The 23,969-nt window shown below is 38.8% G+C and overlaps 4 protein-coding genes across 5 annotated transcripts; 2 read left to right on the forward strand and 2 right to left on the reverse strand.

Moving 5' to 3' along the window:
* Positions 1-75: 75 nt before the first annotated feature.
* Positions 76-4,286, forward strand: LOC135166968 (signal transducing adapter molecule 1). 2 transcript variants are annotated; one of them, XM_064129754.1, is made up of 7 exons: positions 76-289; positions 939-1,099; positions 1,359-1,854; positions 1,981-2,289; positions 2,451-2,750; positions 2,979-3,165; positions 3,278-4,286. In XM_064129754.1, the coding sequence occupies exons 1-7, from the start codon at positions 247-249 to the stop codon at positions 3,378-3,380; spliced, it is 1,599 nt and encodes a 532-aa protein (XP_063985824.1). In that variant the 5' UTR covers positions 76-246; the 3' UTR covers positions 3,381-4,286. The 2 variants fall into 2 exon arrangements, with proteins under 2 accessions (XP_063985824.1, XP_063985825.1); XM_064129755.1 differs by lacking the exon at positions 76-289 and having other exon boundaries at positions 960-1,099; positions 1,287-1,854.
* L(2)37cd (lethal (2) 37Cd) lies at positions 3,330-15,814 on the reverse strand. Its single transcript, XM_064129751.1, has 7 exons — positions 15,344-15,814; positions 15,096-15,263; positions 14,263-14,908; positions 13,392-13,969; positions 12,966-13,149; positions 12,706-12,888; positions 3,330-12,151 (listed from the first exon to the last, which is right to left on the reverse strand). Exons 1-6 carry the CDS (start codon positions 15,470-15,472, stop codon positions 12,725-12,727), a joined length of 1,869 nt encoding a protein of 622 aa, XP_063985821.1. The 5' UTR covers positions 15,473-15,814; the 3' UTR covers positions 3,330-12,151; positions 12,706-12,724.
* Slf (schlaff) lies at positions 7,030-12,647 on the forward strand. The gene is made up of 4 exons (XM_064129796.1): positions 7,030-7,174; positions 7,305-7,434; positions 11,693-11,872; positions 11,954-12,647. The coding sequence occupies exons 1-4, from the start codon at positions 7,169-7,171 to the stop codon at positions 12,334-12,336; spliced, it is 699 nt and encodes a 232-aa protein (XP_063985866.1). The 5' UTR covers positions 7,030-7,168; the 3' UTR covers positions 12,337-12,647.
* An 808-nt stretch (positions 15,815-16,622) lies between the features above and the next one.
* On the reverse strand, positions 16,623-22,861 carry LOC135166972 (bone morphogenetic protein receptor type-1B). Its single transcript, XM_064129761.1, has 4 exons — positions 22,703-22,861; positions 18,391-19,390; positions 17,798-18,113; positions 16,623-17,583 (listed from the first exon to the last, which is right to left on the reverse strand). Exons 1-4 carry the CDS (start codon positions 22,797-22,799, stop codon positions 17,455-17,457), a joined length of 1,542 nt encoding a protein of 513 aa, XP_063985831.1. The 5' UTR covers positions 22,800-22,861; the 3' UTR covers positions 16,623-17,454.
* Positions 22,862-23,969: the final 1,108 nt, after the last annotated feature.

Consider the following 23,969-nt stretch of genomic DNA (forward strand, 5'->3'; position numbering starts at 1 on the left):
CGCCCGTCGATAACCAAGATGTGCCTTGAAACATCAGTCCGAAGATGGCGCCATCATCTCGTATTATTAGTCATCGGGTTTGTGTGTCTCTTCCCGAGTAGATGTCATCCGAGCGTTGAGAATATTTCGTCAACTGAAAATTGTTGTGATAATTTCATCAATAATTCACTATTTTTTTTATGTGTAATCAGCTGTCAGTTATCAGTGATATCTACCATCATTTGGTGATCATTTCGAGTGAGCAGAATGTTCCTCTTTGGCAGCACATCGCCCTTTGACGCCGAAGTCGGTGAGTTATACCTCCCTTTTACGTCCTCCCACCCTCTTCTGGCGCCCTTTAACCTCAATCTTAATTCAGTTATGAGGGATTATGAGGTTTGCAGGGGTTCGCAGGGGGCTCAGCGAGGAAGGATAATATTCAGAGATTTTTCTGTTTTTTACACTTACAATTGGGGCTGCCCAGGTGCCTCTGGGCGGTGGGAGGTTGTCTTTCGATGGCTGGAGAAATTGTTGTTTGGCTTCGGTCATTGCGAGTCATCGCAGGATCATGTGATTCTGTGTTCAATGACCTCAATTTGATGCTTTGATTCATGTCATTTGGGAGGTCTGGGGTAGTGGGGGGTCCTGGGGAGGGTTTTTGGTGATTTTAGCAGCTGGAGAGGACGAAGACAAGGACCAGAATGTCCAGAGAACCAAATGTTGGATTTCTGAAACCACAATACAATTGTTTAATCATATTTTTCGGTTCTTGATACTGAAAATTTAACTCCCTATAAAAATGCCAGTACTGAAGTGAAAAGAAAGTTTCGATGAAGTGAGAATACGCTTGTCAGGAGATAAGACCCCCTGCGACCCATGACCTCAGTTTATTCTGATGAATCATTAAGAAAGAATTAAACCTCAATTAACACGTAATTTTTTTCACTCGTGGGGAACAGAAAAGGCGACCAATGAGAAAAATACTGTTGAGGACTGGGCGAGGATAATGGATGTGTGCGACAGTGTTGGGAATTCAAGTGTTAAAGCCAAGGATTGTCTGAGATCCATCGTCAAGAGACTGAACCATACAGATCCCCATGTCGTCATGCAAGCCATCAGTGTGAGTTTCAAGGAACATCCTGACGATTTCTCTCAGCTTTTTATTTCTTGAAATTATTGTCGACTACATCGACTACAGAGAAAAATGTCAAGATATTTTTCTGTGACGATCTTCATTGATAAACAAATCCATTTTTTAAAATTCTTCTCTCCTGTTATTATTAAAAACACATTTCAATAACTTTCAGTCCATTTAGTCGGCAATTTTACCAAATAAAGTGAGGTTATGAATATTCTCACAATAAATGGTACCTTCACAGCTCCTGGACGCTTGTTCCAGTAATTGTGGCAAACCATTTCTTCTTGAGATCGCCTCGCGAGAATTCGAGGGCGAGTTGAAGAAGCTCCTGGGCCATTCGCAGCCCAAGCTAGTCGATAAAGCAAAAGCGTTGATAAAAAAATGGTCGGAGGGGGATTTCAAGACTGACCCACAACTCAACCTGATTCCGAGTCTTTATGCTAAGCTTAAGCAGGATGGGATCGATTTTTCGAGTATCATCGAGCCCCACAAGCACGCCTGCTCAACAGCATCAGCTAATGCTTCTCGCGAGGAGGCAGATCTGGCTAAAGCCATAGAACTGTCCCTCAAAGAGAATAAAAATCAGGAGTCCCACAATTCACCCAAGAACACAAGTCTCTACCCCAGTGTCAATGCCTCCATGACCTCCAACATCTTCGAAAAACGAAAGGTCAGGGCTCTCTACGATTTCGAAGCTGCTGAGGACAATGAGTTGAGTTTTGCTGCTGGAGATATCAGTGAGTGAATTACTCATTTTTGCATATTTTTCTTTGTAAACAGATGAATGTCCTTTCGTAGTCATTAAGTAATTTTTCAGTTGAAATGAATTGAATGATTAATTAGCCATGATTAATTAATTTTAGTACATATTCTGGACGATTCTGATGCGAATTGGTGGAAGGGTGTTCGAGGAAAAATGGAGGGACTATTCCCTGTTAATTTCGTAACAGCTGATTTATCAGTGGAGCCTGATCACATCACGAAGTTGGAGCAGGGGAATAAAAAATCAGTGCAATTTGTTGAGGAGGTGGAGGTGAAAACGCTCAAGAGGGAGCCTGAGATAATTGAGGTGGAGATTGATGAAGGGAAGATTGATAGATTGTTGCATTTGTTGCACGAAGCTGATCCACAGAGTGACACCAGTGATCCATCTGAACTATTAGATCTTGAAGGTAACTAATGCCAAGAATCAAATAATGCATTCAAGAGTAATTTACGAATTTCCCCTGGGGTGACAGTTGAAATCTTTCGTAGAAATTCACCATTAAAATTATTTTGATGACTTTAACTGCTTTAGAGGCGATCAATTAATGATTTTTGGTTGGAATTGCAGAGCAAGTGATGGCTATGGGCCCCCTGATCGACGCAGCCCTGGAGAAAGTTGACAGGCGGCACGCCCAGCTGACCCAGCTCTCCGCAGACCTCGTCGACGCCCTAAATCTTTATCACACTCTTCAAAGAGAGCCCCCACCTCCGACCCCGACCTATACATACGGTAAAATGCCCCATCACTCAGTCTATCCTTACCCCAATCAACCCCCACACATGTTCAATGGCATCCCAGGACACCACCCGTTCCCAGGGAACTTCAATCCAAATATATCGATGCCACCAAGCGATTACATGCCGCCAGGTAAATTTTCAATCATTCGTTTTTATCTCGTTAACGATTGCATTTGAGAAAACTTATAGTGAGACATTTTTTTGAGGGGGGGTTCAATGCCCCAAGTAAGGGGTATAATAGTGCTTTATCGTCAGATCAATAATTGTAGAGGTAAATGACCGTTAAAGGGGGGACAAGAAACTAGGAAACTCTAAAAAATAATTTTTTTATGCATCAACTTGGGTTCTTGTCCTGTAGGCAGTATGTCGATACCCCAGCATTATCATCTACCCCCTGGACATGCTCAGCATCCATCTGGCCACCCTGGGCCCCATGGACATCACCCACCGTCTCAAGGACCACCCCATCATCCTCAGGGAATGCCTCCGGGAAACTTGACAAGTCAGGCACCAGAACAAACTAGTTTGCCTTATCAACAACCAGGGTAAGACATCTTCATAAATTTTCTTATAATAGACAATTAATTAAAAAAAAATTAAAAATATAGAATCTATGGAAATTAGTAATAATTGATTCAAATTGATTTTTAATTACAGATTTCCACCTCAAGGTGTGCCACAGCAATATGTACCCCCAGGCGCCCAGGGCCCACCCCAACAGCCTCAATATCCTCCCCCCAATGGTCAACACATGATGTGAATGATAAAAACAACAGAATACTGAATAAATACAAAAATCGTAAATATTTAATTAACGAAGGAAACATTCAAGTTATGAACATAATCGAAAATAGCCAAAGAAGGGTTTTTATATGAATAAATAGCTGTTATCTGTGGAATACACTCGTCTTTGCATCTTGCTGAAGTTCGATAGATTTGCTGTTGATTTGGAAAAAAAATTTTATCCAGCAAAATTAAGCTATTTTGTTTTGCGAACAAATCGTACGGAATATGTTTTATGGAAAATGAAATTTTCCGCTAAAAAATTCATCTGATATTTTCACCCAAGTCCACTCGTTCTCAAGATATTTGGGGATTTAACCACGTAATTGTAATTCCCAGTTCAAAAAATATTTTTAAACTATTAACATTTGATTTAATTGATAAAAAATAGACTCAATGTTAATCCGCTTTTGTTTCTCATCCAGAAGTGAAGAGAATTGTTTGAAACATCGAGTATTTTCTTTCGAATTCGATTTATGATTTTAATTTGAAAGACCAAGTTTTTTATTTTTTCCACCTGTTACTGCTGAACAATAAATAGTCCATTATAATGAAGATAAAGGTTGATTAAACACCGAGAGGATTATTGATCGAGGCAAACCCTTCACCGGTAGCTCATAAGTTCAGTGAACAAATGATTTTTTATTCCGTTCTAATGGTTAAAAGTACCATTAATTAATTATTCCAGAGATGAATGATTGACAGAAGAAAAAATTAATGATAAAACGTTAATGAAGGAGAATGATGAACCCCGCGGGGTCTAGTCTGTCCATTGTAAATAATCATAATTCTGGATATTACGATATCTCGAGTGAACAAAAATTTATTTGTGAAATAATTGATGATTAATTAATAAATAAAATATTAAGCTGAATCCAAGAAATTCCTCCGTTTATTTTTCCCATTTCACTGATGTTTATTGGTTTTAAGAAAAATGTCGATTTTTGGGAATTATGAAATTATGCTATCAACATTGAAATTCCCAATATGAATATATTGCTCACGTAATTATCCCCCACTGTACGAAGATGGTAACAGTGTTCAGGTATTTTTCAACTTCTAGTCCCCAAGAAAGTGCTGGAACTCGTGACTATGTTCTCAACTGGCGGTTTCTCGTTTATACCATCATGTGGCTCAAGGTTTCTGATGTATCGCTCAAACTCCCCTCCCTCAAAATAATTTCAATCGAAGAAATAACAGGACAGAATGAAAATTTTATTAATAGAAAAAAAAGAAAAAGTTGAGTTCACAAAAATTTTAATCGTTCAATTATTTTCAACTCTATCACTTTCCTTTTCACTTCTCAAGCGATTAAAATTCGGAAAAGTAATAATCGATAAATGAAAAGGCAATTTTGAGGGGAAATAAGAAATAAGAATACAAATTTTATTGTGCAAAGGGAAATGAAAAACTGTAGAGTTGAAAATGTGCTCAATGAAAAACGAAGGGTGATTGTACGATCATCCCATGCAAGTCACGAGATAGGTGTCAGGGATTGGGCAATAATCACATGTCTCTACATCGAGGGGGAGGAAGGGGAGATTTGTTATGCCTCTCGTATCCTCGTAAATCGATTACTTATGAATCATTGAAAAAGTGAGACAATGTCCCGTATTTTCTTATCCCCCTTAAAAATCATTCCCTCAGTGCACGTAATCTCCAAGAGTTTCACTTTTCTTCCTTATTATTTCGGTAATCGTTATTCTTTTTTAATGATTTGTTCATTTGAGAATTGTGAGGTGTGACAGGTGATAGATGAGAATATACTGAAGGTGAAACTATCCCGGATCGTCATTAGAGGGTTAATTAATTACGAAATTCCAATTTCCAGGGATTGAAATATCAAGGCTGGAAGGGAATTTACCTGACGTCACCTCGACACAATCGACTATTTATTTTATTACAAAATGTTGGGAACTACCAGATGATGATAATTCTTGAGCATTAAAAAATTGAAATATGGATAAAAATCGAGTGAAAATTCAAACGTATAAATTTTAAAATGAAAAAAAAATTGAGTAGGAAAATAAATTTGTTGAATTTTCTTTATGGGTGGCCCCAAAAGGGACAGACAAATAATTCAATGTTGCCTTAAGACGGATAAAACTGGGGGAGGGAGGAGTGCAATTGCGAAAACGAAGAAACGAGATTTGCGTGTATGGCAAGGTCGGCGTGCCGTGCCTCCACAGATGAATATTCGTCACGTGCCTTATTCCGAGGATCAGTCCCATTGACCCTCGTTTTTAATTGAGAAATTCCCAAAAGTACCGATTCGATTTCATAATTAATTGCCGAAAAACTGTCGAAACTGATGAATTTATCATAAATTATAAATATCTCGTCGTTATCCTCGCGAGGATTTAAAAAAATGCAGATTTTTTTTTTTCGCGAGAAATTTACGCACTTCATCGGATCGATTAGATAGTAATCTGATAGTCTCATGAATTTTTATTGTATTTGTCGCAGAGGTGAAAGTGATATGCAAAATGATGATTCTCAGTTGAAAATAATGAATGTTCGTTCTCTCATTGACCTCATTAGGTAATTATGCGAATGAGGGATGAATCCTCGAGGTTGCTCTGAATTTTCAGAAGATGATATGATACGCTTGCTGAAGCGAACAAAGAAGAATAAATGAAAAAGTGCTAATGAAAGATTCAAGTCGATTATTATATCTGCCCATTGAGAAGATGTTGTTTATTGCCGATTATATCGGCAAGGAAGGAGTTTAGGAAAAAATGTCAAAAGACATTTTTTATAGAATATTGAATTCTCTTCAGAAATGGTCTTGTGAGATTTTCTCCAAAAATTAAAATGGAATAAATAAACGATGATTTCCTACGGAATCACTAACTGAGGGATTTCAATAGAATACCAACGAGAATATTCAACGGTATTTTAGTCACCCAGACCTGTGAAAATCCTGACAATCTCTCAGAAGGATACACGTGAAGTTATGTCACCTGTCGGCTGGCCCCGGCGCCAGGTACCATAATCCCCGAATTTCAGAGATCTCACCTGATAAACATCGACGAGATCACGGAGAGGTGAATTAATCCTTTAAAAAAATCAGGTTTTTACAGCCTTGAGGCTACGCTAACATCGTCTACTGAGGGTACGCAGTAGCCCAAACCCTTCGGGTAGTAATTAGGGACCGAAGTATCAAAATCTTTCCCATTTCAATGATTTTTCCTTCAATATTTCGAGAGTACGATGTCAAATCCCAAAAATTTGACGTTTTCAAAGTCGCGAAAATCGGCAGTCATGAAGATCATAAAAATCTAACGTCTAGAAATTATGAACCAGTAAAGACCTGAACTTTTCAACTCATAGAGTCATAAAAAAAGGAATCCATGAAGTATCCAAGTAATAAATTCCCATAAATCGATAATTATCACGTCATAAAATCATGAAATAACAATATCCGCGGAGTTATCAATCGTCAAACTCATGAAATCATAAAGTCATCAAGTCTCGAACTGGTGAAAACAATTTTTAATCTTTTCTTTCAATTCTGTTATGTATCAAAACCATGGGACGTCTGTCGCCTCGAGGCGGCCCACTGAGAAGGCCCCCATAGATGATGCCCATTCTGCCCCACCACAATGTACCCCACGGTACGTCTATATAACCAGACGTTCACCAAAGCCTCGCCTCATTATTCTCTCGAGTGGGTTTTCTCCTGTGTTCTCGATTCAAAGAAGAAATCATTTCATTCCTCTCGAGTTTTTTTTTCCCTTTTTTCCGATATATTTTTTTCGGTCCATGAAGGTGAGTTCGATAATTGCTGGCATTAGTTCATAATTTAAAGTGATGAAATTATTTGCGTTACTATTCTGTGGTGATGATGCTTGTTAATGAACCTCGTGGTGATACTATAGTTTGAAAATTGGGATTTCAGATGAAGCTGGCCTTAGTGGTCGTACTGGCTCTTGCCTGTTGTGTTCATGCTGCTATTAAGGACGCAAGGCCCCATAGCAATCGGCCTGGACGATTTTTGTCTTTGCCTGTTGCCCAAAAATGCGCAAATCGTAAGTTTTTAAGCTAAAAAAAATTTTTAAAGTCAATTCAAAAATTTAATTCACCTAAAAAACAGCCGAGTCTCTCACATCAACAGAAAGCTTTTCCCATCTTCCACAATCATTGTTTTTTTTTAATTAAAAAAATTCTTCTTTGAAAAAATGAAGTTTTAAACAAAAATTATTTTTTTGTTGATCACCTAACGCTTTCTCCAATTTTTCAGTATTTAATTGACATAAATATACGCTGTTTTAACTCTCACTTTGTAAATAATTGCTAAACTGCTATTCACTTATCCTAATGACGCCTTTAAGTACAAAACGAGTCCATTCAACCATTAGAAGACGCGAATAATAGCCTCAGGAATTTCGCACTTTCGTATCGGTGTCATCGGGTTGAAAGGCGCGAAAAAAATGTGACGCCTTTCATGGGCTCCGCGTAGGATAATTCATCACCTCATCATTAAGCAAATCGATGATTTAAATCTCCACTGCCTGAATAAAAAAATAATACCGATCATGGTAAAACTGATAATGGTAAGAAAATATTAGAAAGAGACTCAGAAAAATCAACTAAAAATTACTTCACGTGGAAACTAGCTATTAGAATGAATAACGATTAAGACATTGAATATTTTGAAGGTCAGAAAAATAATGAGACAAATCCCATGGCAGACGCCATCGAAAGTGCCTCAAGAATATTCTCATCGTGTTGTAACACTTTCCCCCATTGAATTCAGACCACGGAGGGACCCAGGTGTATATTCACGTAACACGTATTACCATAACCCGAAGCCGATTGAACCGATGATTCCAGTATTTAAAGTCTCTCGATTAATCCCAAACGACAAACACTTGATTAAGGGTTTTTTTTCTCTCTTTATTTTGAAGTGGAATGAAATTATGAAATTTCACCGGTGAAAAAAACACGAAGGTAGAATTTGAGACCAGGCAAATATCAATATTTACACACGTGAAGAGAAAAGTTGCCTCTACTATTTATCTTTTCGTTTCGATATATTTTTTTAAGCCATAAAATGAGTCTTTGTTCCTGCAAATCGCATCATTTCGTCAAAGAACATTAAAGATGGTCCACTTTGCCCAAGTTCTCCCATGGACTCGCAAGTGCTCATGAGACTAGATTTGTTAATTTATTTTCTTTATAATCGTTTTTCTGAAACTATCCAATGTGATATACTTATGAGACTTAATGAAGTCTCGTGCGTCTCCGAAGGGATAGTCTTGTCTCCAAAGCTCTCATAAGACTTTAATAAATTGTTATCCATTGGGAAACTTTGGATGACGTCTTCTAGTGATCATTGACGAGTCTCGTACCATTGGGAGACTTATGAGACCCACCGGAAACTCCTCAAACAAGTCAACGTGTGTCATAATTGTTATCGAAAATTTCGTGAAGTTTTGTGAGACTTATGAGACTGGAGAAGAACGTTATAATGAATTGTAATGAATTGACGTCGTTTTGTCGGATTAAAACATCAATAAGGGGACATTACTCAAGTGCAATTGTTCATCTGTGTCAATGAACAATGGAAGAAAGTATTAAAATAATTGTTTGCTTACTGAAAAATTATTGTTTGTTCGTGGCCAATTGAAGAGTGAAAGTTCTATGGTCGTTTGACCTATCCATCTCCCTTGACTTTATTCATTCTCGTGCAATTATTTTGTAACAATTATTATCACATTATGCCTTACGAAAATTACCAATGTGAATCGCATCTTCAGGCATCACTAACTTTCTAAAAACTGTCCACATGGACATTCATTGGATTTTTTTTTTCTCTCCTTCGCGGACTTTTTTGTTTCAAGGTGGAATTCCCCGATTTCTTAATTCCTTTGATATTAAAAATGGAAATGGAGGAAATCATAAATATTTTAACCTTTGGGATGACGAATCGTGCGGTTTTGTGGAGACGAGGCTAGTCACGAGTGTCATTACTTTTTTTTTCTTTAGTCTGCTTTCGGGACGACTTTCAATGTAAATAATCTTGACCTTTTTCGTCATCGGATTCTACGGGTTTTCGGGTCTTTACTCGATTATTTATCTAACTCTTTATATTATTCCTGTTTTTTACGCTCCAGTAAAACAGCGCAAAAAATTATAAACGAGAGAAAAGAAGTCAACAAAAAAATTAATTGTTTGTGCAGACTATTAATTATTTATTGTAATTCAGCTATTTCGATTTTTTTTGTACCATTTAAATGGAAAATTTGCAAAAACATCGCGAATATTCGGTCAATGTAATATATATCCATATGTGTACCCGTAATTTTCGAGTATTTTTTCTATGGAATTTTTAGTGCTGGAAAATGCGCAGTCCTTGGATTTTGCATTTTTGAATGAATAATCTTTGACAACCGATTGGAGCTCTGGTTCAATGGATAAATGGCAATTTCCCCTGGTATTTAATAAAAACGTGAGAGAAACGCTGATGGATAGCCGGTATTTTTCACGGGCCGTGGGAGTTTTAGTATTCTCCCAGTACAACTCCCTCTCGTACCTTTTTCCAGTCGCTTTAAAACGTCCTCATCCAGAATTGTTTCGTAATTCACCTTACGACTTTGTTCACGGCACCGAGTTACGGATGTACAACCAGACTCCGCAATCAACTCCACTAATGATCTTGCATGGATTACCTTTCCCTCTGATCTTCGAAAAACGCTTTTTTTTATTTAGAATTGTTGAATATGAACCGCAAAAGTGGGTCAACCAATCGATTTATTATATTTAAAGAAATTGAGAGATCAATTTTTTTTTTACAAAAATCGATCCCTCGCTGATGAATGATTTTCCAGCTATCAAAAAGTCAGTTGAAAAATTCTTTGAATGATTTAAATTATGGAAAGCAAAATTTTATTAGAAACTAATCTTCTTAGAGATGAATAATTTTCAAAAAGCGAATTTTTCGTAAGAAAATAAAAATTTCGTAATGCACGAGTGAAGATCAGTATCTGACGTGATGATTTACGTTGATAACTGATGAAAAATATACCCCGAGGAGACGATATTTCGAAATTGTCGAGTATCTGAATTTTTCCCATTCATTTTTTAAACTCACGGAAGATAAAAATTTTTAAACCGATTTGAGAAGACGAGAGGAGATTTACGATCAATTAAGCCAATTGGGTCAAACATTTTTATTCGTTATTGCGTCAGTACCCGGAAGTATTATCGCAAGAGTGTCCGAGTCGGGTGGAGATTTTTAGACAAAAGAGAATATAGAAAATGAGAAGAGGATGGAAAATTAACTACGAAAACAATGAGGGGATTTTATCTGTTTCTCGAGGTTTTCATGGGGTTCCTTTTATCTGGCGGGAGATCTACAAGGATTCACGCAACGTCATAAACATTGCCTCAACGATGCGCAATGCGCATTAGATTTGAGATTTTTTTCAAAACTCCTAAAAAGCAAAAATAATTTTGTCCAAATGTTCTGAGTTTTTTTTTGGTAATTTTTTTCATCCGGTCAATTTCACTGGGAAGTGAACAGTTTTTTCATCTGAACAATTAATAATGATTAAACTTCAATTAAGGGAAACACTTATTAAATTATTCGATTATGTCATGGATAAACTCCCGACCGAGTTTTTCAGGTCTAGCGACTCGCGTGGAGATGCAAAATTTCGCAATAACGTTAGCTCCCGACGGTGGCAATCATCGATGAGTTTGAAAAAAAATATAAAAACAAGACAGTTGACATTTTCAATTTAAACGTCCTCCACTTGTAATCGAGACTCTCACCACTGCTCGATCATTTTTAATCGCAATTTTTCTACACTTTGTTTAATTTATTCTTCTTCAACTGCCTTGTTTTAAGCGCATCCCTATGATTTATGTCGATCGATTTTTTCATGGAGATGCTATGGATTTTATTGAGCCACCCGTGACGCTAATTTGACGGCAATTAAGTAATTAGTTTGAACAGTTTCTTGAGTAAATGATTTTTTAAATTTCTCATTTTTAACGATGAGACGGGAGAATGGATCGACGTTGCAACACGCTGATGACCTGTGACCTATACGGGGTGATGAATTGTCGTTAATGGTTGTCTTGATGTTGCAAAGTGTTTATTTCCATTTTTATTGCAAATTCGATTGAAATGGAAAATTTAAGATTTTTTTCAAGGGTTTTCATTGATTATCGCATTCATGGGAGATTGTTTTTATCGAGAATATAACTCTGGATGTCCCATGCAGAGATAATTACGAAGTTAATCAGTCGGAGAATTAACTTGTTCTTTATAATTCTCAGGGCCAAAGGAATTCAATTTCAAAGGACACAACTACTTCCTGAGTAGCCATGTACCTGCTCATGCGAACGCTAAAGTTGACTGGTTAGACGCCCGAAACATCTGCAGGGAGTACTGCATGGACCTGGTGTCGCTCGAGACACAGGAGGAGAATAACATGATCTTCAGGCTCATTCAACAAAGTAAATTAACATCTAACACGTGTAAACACTTCTAACACGTGTTGAAAAATACAAACTGATCCATAATACTGATTTTTCTAGATGACGTACCCTACATCTGGACCTCAGGTCGTCTCTGTGACTTCAAGGGCTGCGAAAATCGTCGTGATCTCGAGCCAAAGTCTTTGTACGGATGGTTCTGGTCGGCAAATCGCGAAAAGATGGCACCTACCAACCAGAGTCCAGCAGGATGGGGCTACAACCCATGGTCCCAGACTGGGCACAAGAAGGCACGTCAACCTGACAATGCAGAATTCGACATCAATGGGACTACTGAATCCTGTCTGTCTGTACTCAATAATGTTTATAACGATGGTATTGCATGGCATGATGTCGCTTGCTACCATGAAAAACCATTCGTTTGCGAAGACTCGCAAGAATTACTCGCTTATATCGCAAACACCAATCGTGGAATTCGTTTGTAATTTTTTTTTTCGTGAGAAAAAAAAATTTGCTGAGGAGAATTCCCCTTTTTCGAGTGAAAAGTGAGTTTTTTGAGCCAACAATTTTTTTTCATCGCCTGAGAATTCATTTTCAATTAAAAAATGAATTTTTCATGCATAAAAATTAGTTTTCCCCTTGAAAATTCATCTCTTCCACTGGAAAAACATAATTTTCATAAAATATTATATAAATTTTATAGATTATATCAAACCTACAAATGACTATTTTTTAAATAAATTAATCACAATTTTTGATATCTCAATCGTTATTAAAAGTTGAAAAAAAACAGAAACTTGGTTTTTATTTATTTTATTCAATTCAACATCTATTAAGGAGCTTATATTAAATACCTGCTATTGACTCAAGTTATTAATTATCTTCCCAGTCTGGATCAGACTCGTTTGACGAATTTCCACATTTTCTCTTTTTCTCCGAGCTCTTCTTCCCCACCAGTTTTCGCCGCTTCTCATTCTTCCCAAAGGGTAATCTCAGGTTTAATCTGCTTCTTCGTTTCCGGGGAAGAGTGGTTGGGTCTGAAAAAAAAAATTAATTGCCGAAATTTCCAATCTCCAAAATACTTATCACCAATCACCAAAAGACTTATACTCACGATCTTCAGGAATGTTCATTTTTTTCCTGAGAACAGCCTTCACTTGTCGATTTATTATTTCTCTGCACTGATCACTGAATCCACTTGGTAGCCATCCTCTCTTCTCGTGACACTTGGTCCCTGGCAATGGGTCTGGCAGTTTATCCAGCATGCCTTGTATCTCCTCTGATAGGACATCACAATACTGAACACAAAAATGACGATTTCTCCATCAACTTGAAATTTTTGAAATGCACTAAATAATTTTTTTTCTCGTTCTCAAAAAACAATCACTGGAGAAAAACGTTTGAAAACACCCGATGCATAACAGCTGATAGTTGTGAACACCGCCATTTTTCAAGAATATTGATTTTTAGAGAATGGATCACCGCCAGGAAGTTACCAAATTGTTTTATGAATTTTTAAATCGTTGTTCGTTCAACCTACCTGATAAAACATCTGTCTCGACGGCGGAATAGTCCCCTCGCGATAAATATAAATATCGTCAGACTTGGTGGTCCCCTTAGCAGCTCCTCCCTCCAGATCCATCGTCCTGAGAACAGCTGTCCTAGATTTAGCAGCGTTGGCTGACTTGTAAGGAAGAATATAATTCGAGTAAGTTCTCTTGCCCTTGACATTCTGCTCCAGTCCATGCATGGACTTAAGTCGATAATCCAAGGTCTGATACTTTCTGGCGGAGGGATCCTTCCTCGGATCATATCCCAACTTTGTCCACATGATCCTCCAGGGTCCAGTCAGGAAGTAGTACGCACAGGACGGTAGGAGAATCTTCAGCTGTTCGTTAGTGTAATTAGTTTTGTAGGCCAATGCATTCTTGGACCAGATCGGCCTCTCCTCGAAGAGGGCCTTCAATTTCTCCAAGTGATCAGTGTTTAGGAACTTTACTTTCATCGCTGTCTCCATGCCTCTGGGTGGACCTGTGGGGATCGTCGTTGTGGTGAAGTGGATGTAGTTGGAGAGACCTGCACGACGCTTTCTCGTTTTTCCAATTATGTGGTCTTGACCTGGATGAAAGGATATTCAATTTATATTTTCATCTCGACGAGGTTAAATATTTTACCGATTTCTAAAACATATTGCGAGTTTTGTAATGATTCATGGGATGATTTGAACTGGAATAAATCTACACTTCCTGAAAAAATCGATCTTTCCTGTGACAAAATCCTAGATCAGGCTCCGGGTGCCAGGAAAAATAAATTTTTTTTACTCCCATACTTTTTCGATTCTGGGAGTTTTATCGGGAGTCAGAGAATTAATCTACATGAAATCAAGAATTTCAGAAATGAATCAGGCATACCAGACTCCTTAGCATCAGTCTTCAACGAGAACGCCTGCACGGTATCCATTCTGCTGAAGACAGCCGGTGGGAAGAAGTAGGGTACCTTGCTCTCCAGCCACTTGTAAGGGGGAATTCCCACAGGATGAATTTTCTCGTAAATACACTCGTTCACCTTGGGATCCTTCAAGCTCCTCGTCACCGGAAGATACTGAAAATCGCTCAAATTCGTGAATCTGAACTCTGTCTCGACCCTCCCCAGGATCTTCAGCTTGGGGAGACGATAGTCTGCGGCTCCAGAGAGATCCTCACATTTAAATTTATCAAATTTCGAGGTACTCTCATTCTGATCACATTGCCCTGGGAATGGAACCCGTTTAGATGTGTCCGCTGGGTCGATCGATGACTCTCGGAGGTACTTCGTGACGTCCTCGATCTCGTCCTCGATGACCGGCCTCAGGGGATCCTTTGGCATTGCTGACTCATGAGGTCGAGCTTGAGATGCCCTCTCCAGATTTGTTCGCATTACCTGATTGACTCTGGACTTCTTCACGCGGATTCTGAGGAGGAAACCTGTCACTGGATGACGATCTCCACAGGCTGGCTTGCAGAAACCGTCTGCAGGACGGAGTCGAAGCTCTAGGCGACGATTTGATGTTGTTATTGCCTGGACATTTTTTTTATAAATATTTATTAAAAACAATAAATTATTTGAGGGTTAACACTCCTAGAAGATCGTACACAGAGAAAATTCGATCGGAAATGGAAATAAAATATTCTAAAAGGAAAAAAACTCCGGATTGATAAAAAAAATAATTAATTAGCAGGCAAGTTATAATAATTTAATCACTCACAGTGGAAACCGCTGAAATTCCCCCCAGTGTTTCCACAGCTTTGTCAGCATTAATAACATTGCCAGGATAACGAATGCAGATGAACTTCTTGTTCAATCTGTGTCCTCCAGGATAAACTGTCTCCTCACTCTCCTCCTCATCTTCCTCGACATTTTGCGTCTCCTCTTCCTGAGAATAAATTCCAAAAAAATCTCAAAATCCAAGAACTGACGAGGAAAATTTGCAAAAAGCGTCTGACGAGTACTCACACATTGATTGTCGTCTTCATCTGAGTCTCCACTTTGATTCACAAACTCATTTATATCAAAGTCTTTGTCGTTCACGTCGTCGTCAAGCTTCTCCGAGCAATTATCATTATCACTAGGGCCCCCCTCCATTTATTTTCTCACATTAATAAAAAATGTATCGTAACAAAACTCAATCACCTCTTCCTCACTCGCGATATTCCAAATATAATTTCGAGGTTATGAACACAATAACATAAACACCAGTGTAACCTCGCTCTAGCACATGCCTCAAAACCATTCAAACAATCACTTGAATTATTTCCTGCTCCGAGACAAACTCAGCACAGTATTTTTATTTTTGTATTACACGGTAAATAAAGGATAAAATCGCCGTCAACGTCTTCTAATCGTCAAGAACATTTCATTTAGAGCAGACGAGTGAAGCAAAAACAAAAAGCCTCTCGTTACGGCCGCCCGAGGGGGGTGGGGCGCCGGGCGAGGTGTATCAGAGGTGGTGCGCGCGCAGTTCTATTGTTAGAGTCAGTCAAAATGGCGAAGTGACGCGAGTTAGACAAGGACAGACGCCGGTTGTTTTTATTACCATTCAAACTTCTCAGAAAGTGTTCAATTGTTTTCAGAAGTACAGGAGTATTCTATCTGTGAATGTACAAGCACATAAATGAAGTGAGTCAGTTAGAATATGTACTCAGTGCACGAATTAAACTGTTTCCTCACTGATGGTCAACACATTCGTCATATACGCGTATTCGAGGCGGGAAGGTAACACAATGCCGCCAAATAAGTTGTACATTAAACAATGGGTAAACAATAAACAAACGACATGTGAATATGTTGGAATCATAAAAATATTATCGTTGGGGGAATGTAATAGGTGAGACGCCGTGTTTAACTGGCGATTCGAGTTGTTGTGAGGTCGAAGCCGGCAGAGGATGACAATGACCGGCTCATCTGCGAAGAATTGTTCTTCACGGTGTTAAAATCAGTGAATTAAATTTTACAAAATTCTCTCGTAGAAAATTTCATTTTTGGGTGCAATAAAAGTGTGTCACAGTGTGTGTATCAGTGTGTCAGTGTCGTGATGATAAAGAATCCTTGAAATGGCGTGTTAAAAATCAGTGCTTTGTTTGAGTGAAGTGACAAGTGATGAAACCGGACCAACGAACATCACAAGGAGCTGAGGATGGCAACAGCCGGGATCTGCAAAGGGTAAGTCCTTAGAAACTGATGCATGCTTAAGGATAAATAATCGTTCTGGGGGCTGGAATAAGAAGACCCAGCATTTGAAAAAATTTATATCATTTAATACGCATTAAAAATATAAATTTGATTACTCTCAATTCAAAGTATCCATCATTCATTGATTTGTCGATATTTGAGTTGCATTTTTTTAACTACTCTGCGTGACATTACTCGTGTCAATCTCATCAATTCATCATAATCAATTTTTCCTATATCTATAAATACAAAAAAAACGACTTTCTTATTTTCTTAAGAAAGATGAAAATTATCAACATAATTAACAACAGCCAATTATTGGAAAATTGGCATTGATCCACTCGAAACTAAAACTATAACCGTATATTCAATCAATCATAATTTTTTCGTAACAATTAACCGAAATTGATCTATTATCATGTCATTTCTTATTGTTGATTTACAGATATGCCAAACTATTACTTTCTCGGTACAAAAACTGAGAAAATAAGCGATAAATTTTCCATTACAATTTTAATTCAGCAATCGAGTGGTAAAAATAGGGGGAAAAATGGAAAATTAGAAAAATTTGATTCTTTACCACTCGTCCACTGATTTATGTATTTACAGTTTCATGATATTTATCGCCTCATCATCACACCTAACACCTATTTCAGATCACGCATTCCTATTTTTTTTTTCACGTTATTATCATTTTTTTCTCATAAATCTTCAGTCTTCTTCTGGCTGCAGTCTGTTATTGACCCTATGTACACCGGGGAAATTTTGGGAGGGCTATTTACATTGGCTGGGGGAAAGGGGGGTGGCTCAACAGACCGAAAAAATCATCTCTCGGAAATTATGTACAGTAATAAGAATTAATGATAACTGATGGATTTTCTTTCTGCGGAGGGAGACTAAACTATTTTAATGGCATTGTCAATGTGAAGTTTTGACATTGACTTTTTCACTCGCAAGGCTGTTAGACGAACTGGTGGATTACCATGCCAACATTCTGTCATTATTTTGCTCAGTGCACACAGAATCTGAAAGGAAAAAAAATAAAACATTAACTCAAGTTTTCTTCAGTGACGTTTATCTCCAGAAATATTGACTCCTGGAGAAAATATCACAAGAAATTTTAGTGGAAAATTTAACTATCTGCAAAAAGCCTTATGACTTTTTCCCCCCAATCCCCTAATTTCTGAGATATCGTTATATTGAAGAAGGTATGATCAGTCGAGATTGATTGATAATTACCGGATCATTTTCCCATCTGGTGGGTATGACAGGTCGTAACCTCTTGACACACACAGCCAGTCTCATGTCCTCGAAATCAGGATCACTTGGTACGACGTCGTGGTAGGGCAAGGCATAGGGCTCAGCGGTGGACACTCGTCCACCGGTGACACATCTCCTGCATATCTCCCAGAGTACTAAACCCACTGAATACATGTCTGCCATTTTAAAGGCATCAAATGACGTTTTATTCAGGCTCTCGTCGAGTACCTCCGGCGCCATGTATCGTCTCGTTCCTACTCTAGTGTTGGGGGCAATGTCTATCTCTCCACTTTCACTGGAAACAATTTAAAAAATCGATCAATTTTATTTTTGAGAAAAATCTCAGTAACTGTCGATTTAATAAGGAATTTTGAGACATTTTTTTAAACAATTCTCCTCTAACAATTCACATATCTGTTCTTAGAAATCTCTTAGTTGAAGAAATAATTAATTTACATTGAAAATTCTCTGAAGTCTGAACTCTCTCCCCTTCTCTCCGTCTCTCTTTCTTCCTAAAATTGTTTGAAAAAATGCTGGAAAATCCAATTGATTGAAAATCTACTCCAACTTACCTTATAAATCTAACGGCAAGACCAAAGTCCGCAATAGCACATTCGCCATTCCTCTTCACCAGAATATTTCGACTCTTGATATCCCTGTGAGCAATAGCAGGTTTTCCCCTCGTTCCAAATATTTCGGTATGAAGATGAGCAATACCGCTTGCAATACTCAAGCACACCGCCAGTAAACTAGGCTGATCGAGAACAGTTGTCTGTAGATAGTCATGAAGGGAGCCTCTCTCGTGGTAATCGGTGATCAACAACATCTGGGTCCAGGAACCGGTGCCCTTGATGTCAGCAGCGATGAAGCCGAGGATATTGTCGTGTCGCATAAGAACAGTCTGATAAATTTCAGTTTCCCTAAACCAAGAGGCCTCTTCAAGAGTGAAGAAAACCTTCACAGCGACCTTTTCACCTCTCCACTTGGCCAGCCAAACCTCCCCATAGCGGCCCTTACCCACACACTGAGACAGTGCAAGCTGCTTGGCAATTGTTCTCTGAACTAAGAGAGGAAGACCGGATCCTGATCCACTGCTCTGATCAATCAAGTCTTTCAGGGTGCCTGATGATGGCACCAAACAAGGACCTCGTTCTCTCCTCCGGTATCTCCTGTAGATGATGATCATGGCAATGGAGAATACAATGAGGCAGATGGAGAGACAGACAGCGAGAACAATCAGTGGTGCACCTGATGCGAGACTCATTGGGTCCGGTGCTGGGGTGGGACGCTGGGTATACTCCGGAAAAATGTCCTTGTTGCATAAATTGGTATTGTTGCAGCAGATGATGGTCTTCGATCGAAGATGTGGCACTAGATTACCCTTACACTGCATGAAACCTTGTTCATCGGGTGGTAGACAACCAAATGAAAATTCAGGAACCCATTCACCAAGGTCACGGTCCCATACCTCCTCAACGGCGGAGAAACAGTGACCGCCCGGGCGACCCTCGCACGTACCATTCTGACGATCATCGGGACAGTGGCCATCGCAATAACACGTGATACCACTCACTGAAAATTTAATTATTGAATTAGTTCAGTGAAAATTTGAGGCTAGAACTTGTTATTGTTTAATGCGCACGCGTATCTCTGTCACGTGGGCCTGAGTTACGAAGTGGAGGGGCAGTAGACGGAGCTTTTTTAATATCTGAGAAGTTGGAGATAGTCTGATATAATAGATTAGGATATTAAATACGAATTAAGGTGCATAATTACGGGCTCCGGGGATATTCACCGTGGGCGGAACATCTCGGAGCCCACGGCTGTGTCGACGGCATACGGAAAAATACTGATAAAAAAAAAATGGAGGAGGGTGGGTCGAGCAGGTTTAAGAAAATCGCGGGGGTGGCCTCTTCCGGTTGTTCCAATCCTCATTTCCATATGATTTCGCATCAACATAAATCAACATTGAAATTAATCAAACAATTCGGTCTCTTGAAAATAGATTTTAGAGGCAATTAAAATGTTTAGTGAATCATGTTTTCTATTTACGAGATGAAAATGAGGAATTGACCCACTACAACATCCTAAACTACTTCTACTCGAGGCTAGTTTTGAAAATATTCAAGCGTTCCGCGTCCGTTACGGAACTCTAACAATAAGCACGCTATTATCGTTTTGTATAACTATGTGTTCTGAGAATTTATCTCGGGTTACAATAAAACGTGGGCAGCGAGTGGCTCAGGTTGAACGTGATTTGAGGAGGAGGAGGAGGGATAATTGCGTTTTAATTATGGTAGGAGAGAAAAAAATATTTTCCTCGAGATACATCGAAATGCTAATGCGATTTTTCTATCAATTACTGATTTTCGGGCTCTTTTTTTTCCCCTTAATATTTTCGCGTATTTGTAACGTCAAGCTCTGATATGTGGCACTTTCATTTTGCGGAAATGGGGTATTTAGGGGAGATTTTCTAATTTTGAATGAATATCAAGATTTTTTGAAGACGTTTTGACACGAAATTGTTTTTTTTTTTCGTGTAGTGAAATAAAAAGAAATATATATACGGTAGATTTACACGGATTGCCGAGCTGCATGGCATACTCGAGTAGAGTTGGCAAAAGTGCAAATCGATGGAAAGGTAAAACGCCATGAATAGTACCTGAAAACACCCCTCCGCGTGCCTTGTAACCCCACTGGCTTTTCCTGGAATACCACCGGGTAAAGTGCATAACCTGGTAATACCGCTATATTCCAATATCGAGGGCGATGTAATAACCCTCACAACATATTATTTATTTATTTATTTATCGCGAATCCGGCTGTATGTTTGGCCGTAAAATGTCCTTTTCATGATGGTATAAATAAATGAAATTATTGAACATAAAATGGTGAAAAAAAAATCTTGAGTTTCTTTTTTTATCATTTAACTGTGCCAATAATTGTTACTTTATGACATTTTTTTTTTCATTTGAAAGTCGACTTGAAGTTAATTTGCGTCGATAACGCAATCGTTTTTCTCGGGGAATCGTATCACTCGACAGGTATTTTTAGAGCTGGAAAATTTATTAATAGTGAGATTATGGTTTTATCAATGGTGATATGATAGTATCCATTGGATCGATGAAAAAAAAAAGACGGGAGATTTTTGTTTCTGTGGAGATCGTTAAAAATTTGGAGGAATAGATTTTGTATTTTTTTGTTTTATTAAAAAAGAAAAAGTGAGCTATCGATGAAAGAGTAATGTTTCAACTGATTAAAATAATGAATATCTGCCAGAAATTCCACAACAACAAGGGTCTCCCCATAATGTTTACGTTATTACGAGAGAGACACGCGATGACTGGCGCCAGGAGTAAAATCTCATGCGTAGGATTGATGAGGAAATCAATTTTAATGAATTAAAAAACTGAAATGAGATAAAAATTGTGTCTACGTGACTGTGGTACGTTGGGTAAAGGCCTTTCTCGGTTAGTGGTTTTTGCTCATGGGAAATTTATACGAATGTTGATCGAGAAAGACCTGTTCGTACCTTATGGAAGCTACTGAGACAACACGATGGATTGTGGAATGCATCGATGAGTCTTCAATCGCATTTACTTTTTAGGATTGAAAAACAATTTATGGTTGCGCTAGATAATCCGTTTGTACTGCCGTACGTTCTGTCGATTTGTGATGATTTTTTAATTATAATTACAAGTGCATTTCCAGCATCGCTGAAATATCTGGTCTTTTTGCAAAGGTATTTGCGGAATGATCGCTGGGGGGAAAAATTCTATTTGCGGGAATTAAGTGGACTTGGGCTTGGTTAACGATATCCGATTGAGTAAATATTTGGATCGAATCGGCTAATGAGTGCAAATCCACAAGACGTAACCGTATTTCGTGGACAATCGCGTGTCGGGTCAAGCCAGTGTCAATGTGACGTACGACAGATGATGCGTGCGACAATAAATAATTGAACGCAATGTTTTTTTTTTTATTGTCGAAGTATCGATGATTTTTTTTTTTACAACGGGGATGTTTATTCATTCAGTTATATTGCCCTAGCACTGCAGTTTTTTGTTGATTTTTTTCATCAACTGAAAGATGATGAAATTGACGCCATCTGCATATTTACACATGCTCCCCAATTTTTTTTATCCTCCAATGGGCAAAAAAATTTCTCAAGTGCTCCAGACGTCTGAAGGGTGACTGCCCGTCCATCTCCCTTTGATCCACAAATTCTCAACAATTTATCTCCGGAAATTCCCACTGATCCCGGTGATACAAAAATATATATTAACAAATTTCAAAATTTATCCCGATATTTTTATCTTTCAGGCCTCGGTGATTTATTACTCGTGATGTTGCACTAGGAAATTTCAGTCAATAAAAAAAATGTCATTGGAATTACGCGTTTCTCAATCAATGACTAAATTCTAATTGAAATCAAAACACAGGTCCATTAACAATGATTTGACAGGAGTCACCCTTCAGACAGATCTCCCTAATTGACTCCGATACGAATCTCAGTATTTTCTAAAAAAAAATCCTCTCACGGGAAAAATAAAAAATCAACTTCAAATTTCCCCTCATCCCTCACGTATCGGACAAATCTGTCACTCCCTAGGAACCACATGCCCCCCTTTGAGAATCCGCCCCTCATCCTGGTACAGGATTCACACTCAATTTAATTTCTCACTGATATCCTAATCACATGTGTTGCAGAGTGCTCAATCCCCCTCTCCTCCCTTCTCACCGCATATTTCCCATTCTCAACTCTCTCGGGAGAGAAAAAAAAAAACCCTGAACTCCCTTAAGCCGCAGCTGATGTGATCGCCCGTATTGTCTCACCGGGGAAATAATTACAATTATGAATGATTGTAATGAAGTTTTACTCACCCCCAATATTTTTTGCGAGAATAAAAAAAACACTGAGCCATAATAGGCCGTATTTACATTCGCGCCTTCCCGTTTTTACGGTGAGCGCAGCAGCCATTTTCTACACTCGAGAACACATACTTCACTGTGACGTAGTGGTTGAAGCGATGAGGAGTAGTACCCCGAAGGTTCACTTGTTCGGCTGTTTCCGCGAGATGAATAGTGGGGGATATGATCGGTGATGTGTGATGGAGTGGGGGTTGTGTTCGGGTATGATCGGGCCGGTTGGTACGAGGGAGGAAGCGATGAAGAGAAACATGGCGGAATGGGAGTGTGATGGTGTGGTGAGGAAACGAGGGATTTTATGAGTGAAAGAGAAGATCGCCGGTTGGTATGAGGTAAGGAAGAAGAAAGGAGAGGTAAGTAGGGTCTTCGGATGAGGTAAGTAAGGGAGACAGCGTGAGGTAAGTGCTTTGGGGTAGAGTGGGATGGGGGAGAGGTGGACGGGGGCGTCAGCTATGGCGGTTTAGAGTGAGTCGGCGCCCTACGGGCGCCACCGTGCCGCGACGCTCCTTTGCCTCTCTTCTGGATATACTCGTTTTTTACTTTTTCGTTTATTCTTCTTAACACACTGGGCGACTTGTACCCTAACGTTGTCCGACGCCAGCTAACCGACGAACGGCGGCAGTCGGTCGGTGCTGAGATGCCCCTTTTCTCTGGATTTTCTTATTTATATTATTTGGGTTTTTTTTTTTTGGTTTTCGGGATGGGATTTTTGGGTGCACGAACGCTTGGGATTGTTATGGGGGGTTGGGGTATGGTGGAAGGGTATGAAGGGGTGAGCATGCGTGGGGTTGGCGCATGCGTGGAGGGGGGTTGGGAATTGCCGGCGCATTTTTTGGAGGGGTAGATGGGGTTAGCACTTGTTTCTTGATTGTTTTTTTTTTTGCGTTTGAATTCAAAATTTTGCTGTGCATGGATGGGTGTTATGTAATTATGCAGTCGGTTGGGGAGATTTAATATGTATCACTGGTTGAGACACTAACATCATTTTATATTTTTAGAGATGATCGACACTTTCATGAGAAACGAATTCCGCTTGGAGCGTGCGAGACATAAAAAAATTATGATGAATGTTATCGCGGAGATGAAATGAAGTGTGACACTGGGTCTGTAGGCGCCACTGATTGACCTACGAAATTAATAAATAAATAAAAAATGTTTCAACAACTCGATTCATGAAAAATGGATATTCTTTGCGAGAGAGTCATCTAATGAATTTCCACGT

The sequence above is a fragment of the Diachasmimorpha longicaudata genome, chromosome 10 (genome assembly GCF_034640455.1).
Source record: "Diachasmimorpha longicaudata isolate KC_UGA_2023 chromosome 10, iyDiaLong2, whole genome shotgun sequence".
In the NCBI taxonomy this organism is placed as follows: domain Eukaryota; kingdom Metazoa; phylum Arthropoda; class Insecta; order Hymenoptera; family Braconidae; genus Diachasmimorpha; species Diachasmimorpha longicaudata.